This window comes from Oncorhynchus mykiss, chromosome 25, assembly GCF_057628025.1.
Source record: "Oncorhynchus mykiss isolate SJ-2025 chromosome 25, ASM5762802v1, whole genome shotgun sequence".
In the NCBI taxonomy this organism is placed as follows: Eukaryota; Metazoa; Chordata; class Actinopteri; order Salmoniformes; family Salmonidae; genus Oncorhynchus; species Oncorhynchus mykiss.
The window spans coordinates 15,966,983-15,978,989 of record NC_143046.1 but is presented as its reverse complement, the minus strand read 5'-3'; the positions used below and the strand labels follow the sequence as shown (position 1 = coordinate 15,978,989).

General features: G+C 42.6%; 1 protein-coding gene across 2 annotated transcripts in view; it reads right to left on the bottom strand.

The window, feature by feature from the left end:
• Window positions 1–288: 288 nt before the first annotated feature.
• Window positions 289–12,007, bottom strand: part of lonrf4 (LON peptidase N-terminal domain and ring finger 4) — a 28,973-nt gene continuing 17,254 nt past the window's right edge. The window contains exons 7-12 of one of the 2 annotated variants that reach the window (XR_016491796.1): window positions 9,440–9,561; window positions 7,939–8,097; window positions 7,552–7,714; window positions 6,933–7,082; window positions 2,558–6,368; window positions 289–2,469 (exon numbers count right to left, since the gene is read on the bottom strand). Coding sequence is in view for 1 of the 2 variants with exons in the window: in XM_036970203.2 (XP_036826098.1) it covers window positions 6,219–6,368; window positions 6,933–7,082; window positions 7,552–7,714; window positions 7,939–8,097; window positions 9,440–9,561 (744 nt within the window). In the remaining variant the exon portion in view is untranslated. Of the gene's footprint in view, window positions 6,369–6,932; window positions 7,083–7,551; window positions 7,715–7,938; window positions 8,098–9,439; window positions 9,562–12,007 lie in introns of both variants that reach the window. The other variant, XM_036970203.2, reaches the window with a different exon arrangement.

Genomic DNA, 12,007 nt, shown 5'->3' with positions numbered 1-12,007 from the left:
ATCCATGTCTCAAGGCTTAAAAATCCTTCTTTAACGTGTCTCCTCCCCTTCATCTACACTGATTGAAGTGGATTTAACAAGTGACATGATGATGGACTTACTTGACTTAAGCCGTTGGCTCCTATCAGGAGCACAGGCCAATGCCCAATTGATGCCTCTTAACCATTTCTGCCAGGATGTCTCTCCTCCAAGGGTTTCATGGTAACGTACGATTACCAATCATAAAATCAACATGTCATTCAATTAAACAATTAATCAATCAAATTAAACAACAACAAAAAACATACCTTCATTTTGAATAACTTTATTTATAATATTAACATTTGAAAAGTCATCATCCAGGGATAATGGAAGCAAATAAATCATTCAGGTATTTTATGATGATTCATCATCGGTTGCCAGGGGGCTTGTACACAACAGAGCAGTGGGTTATCAATATCAACTGTTTAGACAGTGGTCTAGCAGGCTAGAATGGCTCCCATGGCCAATGCCTTTCTCTACCATTTAATGTCTATATATCACATTAGATAAAGAACTACACTGGCCAGAGAAGAAACACAAACTACCTCTGAAATCTCTGGTGATGACTACAGTGTCCTTATGCACTCTCAAATAATCATTGGTTCTGATCCAATATCCACACTAATGTGCTAGCTACTTAGCATGAAGCAACGTAGTGTGGAACAGAAGTCAAAACACCTGTCTGTGTGCACATACACCACTGAACGTTAAATATTAAATTAAAAAGGATCAGAAGAAGCTGAACAGGACATACATATCTATTGTACTGTGAAAAATAGAGGCTGACCTCTCCAATAAGGAGTCAACGGTAATCAATTTACACCCAATTGTTGACAGTAAAGTCAGGTTCCTGAATAAAGCCCTGACACATGAGAACAGATAGCGAACAGGAAGTCATAATCAACTACGAGAATAAACAACGTAGACTATTACCGGTTCCTGATCAAAGTCTCTTCTTGTTGAACCAGTTAGGGGAATTCAAGACGGGTTCCTGATCAAAGTCTCTTCTTGTTGAATCAGTTAGGGGAATTCAAGATGGCCGAAGTGTAAAGTGATCAATGTTTTAATGATCGGAACTCAAGTTATTTTTGTTTCCATCGACAAACAATCAGCTAAAGAGTTATATACTTGTGTACATGTCTGACAGCCACTGATCTGTAGTAATCCAGTCAAATCTGCACATTAGGGTGGGTTCTAGGCCTACATTGGACCTCATGGACGTTGCTGTATTGCATGTTTTCAGAAAGCTGGTGTGTAGGTCAGAACCGGTTGGCTCTAAGGTTCTGTGTGGGTAGTGATCTGTACAGTACAGTCGGAAGTATTTAGACACCTTGACTTTTTCCACATTTTGTTATGTTACAGCCTTATTCTAAAAATTTGTTTTTAAAAAAAAACACATCCTCAATCTGCACACAATACCCCATAATGACAAAGCAAAAACAGGTTTTTAAAGTTTTTTCAAATGTATTACAAATAAAAAACAGAAATACATTATTTACATAAGCATTCAGACCCTTTGCTATGAGACTCGAAATTGAGCTCAGGTACATCCTGTTTCCATTGATCATCCTTGAGATGTTTCTACAACTTGATTGGAGTCCACCTGTGGTAAATTAAATTGATTGGACATGATTTGGAAAGGCACACACCTCTCTATAGAAAGGTCCCACAGTTGACAGCGCATGTCAGAGCAAAAACCAAGCCATGAGGTCGAAGGAATTGTCCGTAGAGTTCCAAGACAGGTATGTGTCGAGGCACAGATCTGGGGAAGGGTACCAAAACATTTCCACAGCATTGAAGGTCCCCAAGAACACAGTGGCCTCCGTCATTCTTAAATGGAAGAAGTTTGGAACCACCAAGACTCTTCCTAGAGCTGGCCGCCCGGCCAAACTGAGCAATCGGGGGAGACGGGTCTTGGTCAGGGAGATGACCAAGAAGCCGATGGTCAATCTGACAGAGTTTTAGAGTTAGTCTGTGGAGATGGGAGAACCTTCCAGAAGGAAAACCATTTCTGCAGCACTCTACCAATCAGGCCTTTATGGTAGTGACCAGAAAGAAGCCACTCCTCAGTAAAAGGAACATGACAGCACACTTGGAGTTTGCCACAATTTACCTGAAGACTCTCAGACCATGAGAAACAAGATTCTCTGGTCTGATGAAACCAAGATTGAACTATTTGTCCTGAATGCCTGTTACGAGGAGTGGAACCCAAGAGCAGACTCAAACGAGGAGACTGGGATGAGATAACCAAGGTATTAATTGAAACACAGGGGGAGATGGAGTGCAAGTCAGGGGAAGCTCGGGCGGGTAGCTGGAAACCAGGTGCGGAGGTTGAGGCTGGAGCCTCAGGGGAATCCAAGGGAGTAGTAGAATGGGGAATCCAGGACAGAGTAGCAGGATTACGAGACGTGGGACTAGAGACAGGGACCAGAGTCAGAGCAGGCAGAACTGTAGCGGAAAGGAAAACAGCATCAGGCAAGGAAAACAGGCACAACAGGATCTGAATAGTAACAACCGGCTAGAACCGTAGACTGACTGAGCAGAGACTGATCTAGCAACGTGGAAGTGGCAGGGCTGACTATTTGTAGAGGTCTTGATTATGGAACAGGTTGCAGCTGGTGGAGATCTGCTCTGACTCCAGCACACCTGTCTCTGCCTACACAATCACACACACATAGGGAGAGGGAGCGAGTACTGGGGGAGTAGTGTCTACTGCCCAACAAAGCATCAACATGTTTGTGATGTCAGAGAGAGGACTGCTATCTTAAGACTGTTTACATACAGTACATACATATGCCTGTGGACACGTGTACTAAACACATACAGTTGAAGTGAGAAGTTTACATACGCTTTAGGTTGGAGTCATAAACACTTGTTTTTCAACCACTTCACAAATTTCTTGTTAACAAACTATAGTTTTGGCAAGTCGGTTAGGACGTCTACTTTGTGCATGACACAAATATTTTTTCCAATAAATGTTTAAAGATTATTTCACTATCACAATTCCAGTGGGTCAGAAGTTCATATACACTAAGTTCACTGTGCCTTTAAACAGCTTGTATGATGTTATGGATTTAGAAGCTTCTGATAGGCTAATTGACATCATTTGAGTCAATTGGAGGTGTACCTGTGGATGTATTTCAAGGCCTACCTTCAAACTCAGTGTCTCTTTGCTTGACATCATGGGAAAATCAAAAGAAATCAGCCAAGACCTCAGAATTTTTTGGGGGACCTCCACAAGTCTGGTTCATCCTTGGGAGCAATTTCAAAACGCCTGAAGGTACCACGTTCATCTGTACAAACAATAGTACACAAGTATAAACACCATGGGACCACGGAGCTGTCATACTGCTCAGGAAGGAGACACGTTCTGTCTCCTAGAGATTAACGTACTTTGGTGAGAAAAGTGCAAATCAATCCCAGATCAACAGCAAAGGACCTTGTGGAGATGCTGGAAAGTATCTATATCCACGAAAGTATCTATATCCACAGTAAAACAAGCCCTATATCGACATAACCTGAATTACCGCTCAGCGAGGAAGAAGCCACTGCTCCAAAACCGCCATAAAAAAGCCAGACTACGGTTCGAAACTGCACATGGGGACAAAGATCGTACTTTTTGGAGAAATGTCCTCTGGTCTGGTGAAACAAAAATAAAACTGTTTGGCCATAATGACCATCGTTATGTTTGGAGAAAAAATGAAAGGCTTGCAAGCCGAAGAACCCCATCCCAACTGGACAGGGGGTGGCAGCATCATGTTGTGGAGGTGCTTTGCTGCAGGAGGTACTGGTGCACTTCACAAAATAGATGGCATCATGAGGTAGGACAATTATGTGGATATATTGCTTGGTTGCAAATGGTTCTTCCAAATGGACAACGAAAGCAAGCATATTTTCAAAGTTGTGGCAAAATGGCTTAAGGACAACAAAGTCAAGGTATTGGAGTGACCATCACAAAACCCTGACCTCAATCCCATAGAACATTTGTGGGCAGAACTGAAAAAGCATGTGCGAGCAAGGAGGCCTACAAACCTGACTCAGTTACACCAGCTCTGTCAGGAGGAATGGGCCAGAATTCACCCAACTTATTTTGGGAAGCTTGTGGAAGGCTATCTGAAACATTTGGGACAAGTTAAACAATTTAAAGGCAATGCTACCAAATACTAATTGAGTGTATGTAAACTTCTGACCCACTGGGAATGTGATGAAATAAATAAAAGCTGAAATAAGTCATTCTCTCTGCTATTATTCTGGTTTTTCACATTCTTAAAATAAAGTGGTGATCCTAACTGACCTAAGACAGAGAATTTTTACTAGGATTAAATGTCAGGAATTGTGAAAAACTGAGTTTAAATGTATTTGACCAGGGTGTATGTAAAGTTCCTCTTTCCATCTCGTCTCTCTTATTTAACGCCTGGGGTTGCATCCCAAAATAGCACCCTATTCCCTATATAGTGCGCTACTAGTCCTATAGAGGCCCAGGTCAGATGTAGTGCACTAGGAAGGGAATAAGGTGCCAATTTGGGATGTGGCCTGTTCAATACATCTTCATCAACACTACAGAGACAGAAGTCAGCCAATAGCAGCGTTTAATTCACATTATGATTTTCACCCAGGCCTTTGTCTGTTTCGATGTTTCATAATAGATAATTATTGCAATAACACACTAATATTGCAGGAAATATATAGTAATGGAAATAGCAATTATACTATAGTGCTAGTAATAAAATAAAGAATTGATGATCCTAATTTAGTGGCCGATTGTTAGATACCAAATGGCTGCTCATTGTGTTTGTCACAATATGGGAGCTTGCCAAGGTTTTAAAGAACCCCCCACCCAAAAAAAGACAACATGATTATTCTGAACTATCCATAACATTAACCCAAACTCTTTAATAACATACTGTGCATTATCCAGGAAATCAAGTTGTTTTCAGCTCTGTAAGACTGAGCGATCTCTGCGTCACTCTTTCTATCCCGCTATCATCTCATCTCTCCTTTAATAGCATTTCATCAAGCACTTTCGAGCCATAGGAGTCAGACTAATCAGATCATCTGATTATGACATGGCTGATTACATCATGAGTGCAGGTCAGTTGCCATGACGAAAGGCAGTGTTCTTTATGCTTGGCTGATAGGGGAAACAGGAGTGAGAACAGGGACACCTAGTGGTTGTCTGAGACATTAACACCAGGTTTACATCCTTTGGCATGAATAAGAACAGATTGAGTTGAACCCTCTACTGCAGGGGGTCAAACTAATTTTGCCCTGGGGGCTGCATTTGGTTTTCAATGAGTTCCGGAGAGCTGCAATGAATAGAGTATTTCCTCACCCTTAACATTTGCAAGAGAAAGTCCTCTATCCATCGTTTTGAGAATTTACGATACTCCCTGACTGTCTAGCTTTAATTTAGGCGATTATTAGCGAGCTGGACCGTCAAGACATAGTATATGGACAGTCAAAACATAGTATATAGTCGTTTGAAAGTATATTGAGTTAGTTTTCTCCAAAAACCAAAAACTCCTCGCTTTCACCAGCAATTCAATATGGCATTTATGTAAGTGATAAAACAATCTCTTTCTGCTTGTGTGTATGTGTGTAATATATTAGTGTGTGTGTGTGTGTGTGTGTGTGTGTGTGTGTGTGTGTGTGTGTAATATATTAGTGTGTGTGTGTGTGTGTGTAATATATTAGTGTGTGTGTGTGTGTGTGTGTAATATATTAGTGTGTGTGTGTGTGTGTGTGTGTGTAATATATTAGTGTGTGTGTGTGTGTGTGTGTGTGTGTGTAATATATTAGTATGTGTGTGTGTGTAATATATTAGTGTGTGTGTGTGTGTGTGTATATATTTGTGTGTGTGTGTGTGTGTGTAATATATTAGTGTGTGTGTGTGTGTATATAATATATTAGTGTGTGTGTGTGTGTGTGTGTGTGTGTGTGTGTGTGTGTGTGTGTGTGTGTATATATATATTTGTGTGTGTGTGTGTGTGTGTGTGTGTGTGTGTGTGTGTGTGTGTGTGTGTGTGTGTGTGTGTGTGTGTAATATATTAGTGGATGTGTGTTTGTGTGTATTTCTGTATTGTGTATGGTTCATATTATTCAGTCTGTAGAGATTCTCCTCTGTGTATGGTATTGGATTGGCATCAGAAACCAAGTATCACTGTATCCCTCTATCTCCTTCATACTCCTCCACTTCTCTAGCTCTGGGAGAAGTACTCCAGAACGATGCGCAGGTGTCCCAGGCGATCTTTGAGGGAGGGCAGAGACAGCACAGTGGTCTGGTAGGCAGGGTCCAGCTGGAGAACTGACAACAACCACCAACACCAAGCTGGACCGTTATTGGAGGCCTGAGGGAGAGAGACAGGGAGATAAGGGACATTGAGAGAGAGAGAGATTGGGAGAAAGGGGAGAGAGAGAGAAAGGAGAGAGAGAGAGAAAGAAAGGAGAGAGAGAGAGAGAGAGAAAAGAGAGAGAGAGAGAGAGAAAGGAGAGAGAGAGAGAAAAGAGAGAGAGAGAGAGAAAGAGAGAGAGAAAGAGAGAGAGAGAAAGGAGAGAGAGAGAGAGAAAGGAGAGAGAGAGAGAGAGAGAGAGAAAGGAGAGAGAGAGAGAGAAAAAGGAGAGAGAGAGAGAGAAAGGAGAGAGAGAGAGAGAGAGAAAGGAGAGAGGGAGAGAGAAAGGAGAGAGGGAGAGAGAAAGGAGAGAGAGAGAGAGAAAGGAGAGAGAGAGAGAGAAAGGAGAGAGAGAGAGAGAAAGGAGAGAGAGAGAGAGAGAGAAAAAGGAGAGAGAGAGAGAGAAGGGAGATAGAGAAAACCGGGAGAGAGAGACAGGGAGAGATGATATTAGACACTAGATAAGTACTGGTCTGGGAGTGGTAGCTGATAGGCACGGTCTGTCTGTAAGTGTGTGAGTACCTGTATGTTGTCGTCCTTGTCAGGCATGGTTCCATACTGTCTGCTGATCTGTTCTCTGAGGCGTGTGTTGAGGCGTGTGTACCAGTCCTGGGCCTGCTCATACACACTGTCATGGAGGCTCTGCAACAGCTCCAACTCTGACCCCTCAGCCTAGGAACATAGGAGGATATTCTCTATGAAAAATACACACAGTACAAATGATTCTGTTCACACATTTAAACTCTCTTTAGTCTTTATTTGATTAATCTCTCTCACACATGGACCTGACTATCACCTACCCCTTCCAGACCAGAACTCATCTAATGTCTAGTCATATATTCTCTCTCTCGCAGACCAGAACTCACTTATTGTCTAATATTCCCTCTCTCTCTCCCTCCCACTCCCTCCCCGATCCCTCCCTCCCATGCCCTCCTGAGATATACCCACTAGGGTGCTGAACATTGCCTTTACAAACTGTTGCTTGGAAACAGGCAAAGTACCAGTGGAACACTCACTGAAGAACTAGATAATAAAATAGCATTTGTAAACTTCCTCAGGAGTGATCAGTTGAACCAAAACTCTGCCTTCACAGGGGTCATCCAGGGCCAGGAGTAGGTTAGAACAACCTGTGGTAATTTACCTTGTGGTCCTCCATGTATTCTATATCAGCAGTGTGGTATCCATCTCTCTGTCCTCTCTTTAGGACCCTGAAGCGACTTCCACCCACACAGTCCACATAGGAGCGACCATCAGGCAACACCTCTAGGCTATGGATCTCCAGCATACAGCCGTAGTCTGCAAATCTGGAGGACACACACACACACACAGAGTCAGACACACACAGAGTCAGACACACACAGAGTTGTTGGAACCTGCTGAAAGGTTCATGTGAAAGACAATCAGATCCCCACCACAGTGTGACTCAAAACAGTGTGACTCAGAACAGTGTGTAAAAAGGGAAACAAGAGTCAGACACACGGTTCATTTTCATACCAGTATTTTCAGATTGTATACATCCACCACCCACCCTTTTCCATGTTCGTAGCTGCACATGCCAAACTTCCTGGTGCCCGTCTCCATGCATCGTCTCATCATGAGGCGATAACGAGGCTCGAAGATGTGGAGAGGACAGGGCACGCCAGGGTACGCCACCGCACACACAAAGATAGGGATATCCTTAGTTAGACTGTTGGATGGAGGGAGATAGACAGAGAAACAGAGAGGATGCAAAGAGACAGGGAGGCAGAGAATGCAGAGACAGACAAAGAGGATCCAGAGAGAGAGAGAGAGAGAGAGAGGATGCAGAGAGACAGAGACAGACAGAGATGATCCAGAGAGAGAGAGAGGATGCAGAGAGAGAGACAGAGAGGATGCAGAGAGAGCGAGAGAGAGAGAGAGAGGATGCAGAGAGAGAGAGAGGGGATGCAGAGAGAGCGAGAGAGAGAGGATGCAGAGAGAGCGAGAGACAGAGAGAGACAGAGAGGATGCAGAGAGAGCGAGAGACAGAGAGGATGCAGAGAGAGCGAGAGAGAGAGGATGCAGAGAGAGCGAGAGACAGAGAGAGACAGAGAGGATGCAGAGAGAGCGAGAGACAGAGAGAGACAGAGAGGATGCAGAGAGAGCGAGAGACAGAGAGGATGCAGAGAGAGCGAGAGACAGAGAGGATGCAGAGAGAGCGAGAGACAGAGAGGATGCAGAGAGAGCGAGAGACAGAGAGGATGCAGAGAGAGCGAGAGACAGAGAGGATGCAGAGAGAGCGAGAGAAAGAGAGACAGAGAGAGAGAGAGAGAGGATGCAGAGAGAGCGAGAGAGAGAGAGAGAGGATGCAGAGAGAGAGAGAGACAAGAGAGGATGCAGAGAGAGACAGAGACAGAGAGGGACAGAGGGGATGCAGAGAGAGACAGAGAGGGACAGAGAGGATGCAGAGAGACAGACAGAGAGATTGATTGTTAATTTCACTTTTGTTTATGATCTACTTCACTTGCTTTGGCAATGTTAGCATATGTTTCCCATGTCAATAGAGCCCTTAAATTGAATTGAGAGAGAGAAATATATCGGGGCAACAGTAGGGTTAAGAAGGAGGTGTGTATCCAAGTCCATGTCTCTTTTCTGTGTCGCTGTTCTCCAGCAGCTGGTGCTGTTGCTGTGTGCGGTGCCTTGCCAATGATAACGTCTTTAACTCTTTCCGGTATGAGGAGTCTGATGCCTGTTGCCACAGTTACCATTAAGGTTGCCACCTCACCCCAAGCTCATTCTGGCGATCATATGATAGTTCATCAACATTTCCACGTTTCAGTCTCTCATTTCTTTCAGGCATTAAGAAATGGTTCCAAAGCTCGTTTTACAGGTAAGGGCCAATTTTGGTAGCCTGGTTAAACCAGACTGAACGCTGCACCCACAAAGGGGAAACGTAGAGAAATCAGTTTGAGTGCCAGGCTAAAGTTCTGTGAGACTCTAGAACAAACCTGGAGGATTCGACATTGACCCCTGTTTACCCCTGGTTACAGTGCGTCAGTGACAGGACTCACTTGGAGAGTTCGGCCATCTCAGTCTCGTGGACCTGCTTCCTCTCAGCCAGCTGCAGGGGGAAGAGGCGGGACATGATCTCCTGCAGCAACACTGTGGGGTTGTACTTCCTGTTCTTAAAGTACTACACAAGGAAACAAAAAGTGATTCAGCATTAAATGGGAAGAAATGTAACAAATAAGTTTACCCCAGTTAAAGTGATCCCTCTTGGGTTATAAACATGGCAACATAAAAAACAGTACAAAGCAGACCTTCCATTGTAACTATATATAATGTGTTCCTGATTAAGCCCATAGACTATGTACATAGACGAAGACCCTGTTATGTAGAACATACAATGCTGTCATGACTCTCCTGTGAGGAGCCAAAGATCCGGTCACAGTGGATCAGCTCTACAAAGCTCTCTCTCACACAGAGCGGTGGAGGGGATTGGAATGTCTTTGTGTCTTATGAAGAGTTTGCCGCCCAAAACTACAACATCAAACAATGGACACTGGGACAATATATTACAACATCTGAATGTTGGGGATGATGAGAGATGGAATATGGAAAATGAATGTCTATTTTGTGATGTCATTAAAATGATCCAAAATACATTATAATGGAAAATTTAAGAGCTTTCACACTGTATCAGATGTACATCTAAATGTTGTAAACATTTTATGATTAACTTCTCTAGGGTAGGGGGCAGCATTTGGAATTTTGGATGAAAAGCATGCCCAAATTAAACTGCCTTCTACTCGGGCCCAGAAGATAGGATATGCATATAATTATTAGATGTGGATCGAAAACACTCTAAAGTTTCCAAAACTGTTAAAATAATGTCTGGGAGTATAACAGAACTGATTTGGCAGGCGAAAACCTGAGAAAAATCCATTCAGGAAGTAGGATTGTTTTTTAAAAGTGTTCTATTCAATGCCATTACAGTATCCATTGACTTAGGACTCAAATTTCAGTTCCTATGCCTTCCACTAGATGTCAACAGTCTTTAGAAATTGTCTCAGGTTTGTATTCTGAAAAATGAGGGAGTAAGAGCAGTCTGAATGAGTGGACCCTGCCGTATAACAGAGCTTTTTCATTAGCGTGACCAGAGAGAGTGCCTTTCTTGTTTATCTTTTATTTTGACGATATTATTGTCCAGTTGAAATATTATACATCATTTAGGCTAAAAACAACCTGAGGATTGAATATAAGCATCGTTTGACATGTTTCTATGAACTTTATGGATACAATTTGGATTTTTTGTCTGCCTGTTTTGACTTTGTTTGAGCCTGTGGATTACTGAAGAAAATGCAAACAAAATGGGGGTTTTCGGATACAAAGAGAGACTTTATCGAACAAAAGGAACATTTATTGAATAAATTAATGTCTTTTGAGTGCAAACATATGAAGATCATCAAAGGGATTATTTTATCTCTATTTCTGACTTGTGTAACTATTCTACTTGGCTGGCTACTGTGTAATGACTTGTCTGCTGGGCTATGTTCTCAAATAATTGTAAGATACGTTTCGCCGTAAAGCATTTTTGAAATCTGACACCGTGGTTGGATTCACAAGAAGTTCATCTTTAAACCTATGTTTAATAGTTGTATCTTTTCTGAATTTTTATAATGAGTATTTCTGTATTTGTATTTGGCGCTCTGCAATCTCACTGGATGTTGGCCAGGTGGATCATACCCTAGAGAGGTTAAATATGAAACTATTTTTGAAAAGATAGAAATGTGATTTTATCCTTCTAAATGAGAATTGTGTTTAATGTAAACTTGTACCCAGTCAGTAGCCACGCCCAAGTGAGCTCAGGGTTCATGTCAACATGGCAGAACGCCCTCCAAGACCAGGGTGCTGAAAAGGACTCGCTAGCGAAATTTACATTAGACCAAAAGTCTCTCTTTGTATCCGAAAACCCCCATTTTGTTCGCGTTTTCTTCAGTAATCCACAGGCTCAAACAAAGTCAAAACAGGCAGACAAAAAATCCAAATTGTATCCATAAAGTTCATAGAAACATGTCAAACGATGTTTATATTCAATCCTCAGGTTGTTTTTTAGCCTAAATGATATTTAATATTTCAACTGGACAATAATATCGTCAGGGGGAACATGAAGCTGTGGCCCACACGTTGAAATGGTTAAAACTACAAGACCAGACAGCATGGAGGGGTGGCTACACGGCTGAAAATGGTAAGACCCTCTGAAACTCTCAACGGGTGAAGGTAAAGACCAAACATTCACAGTCTGCAGCTGTGCATGTAAAGTAATCTACGACTGAAAGATTAGTGGAAGAAGTTCTGTGCGTCCATGAATCCACGTAAGTCCACCGACTCTGTTACCTTTCATCTGAACTATCTATTGCGATCCGGCTCGAAGGACCATTGAAAGATTAGTGGAATCTGTGTGGGTAGCTGGACAGGTAGGATGACTGACAGTGAAGGTGAACAGGTGGTCATGTCAGGTGACAGAGGAATGGATGAGACTGAGGCTGGAATTCCTTTAACCATAAAGTGGTATATTTACTGAGTAGTCTGTGCTGCATGAAAGGATACAAACAGTGAATGGTTATTCAATCTATAAT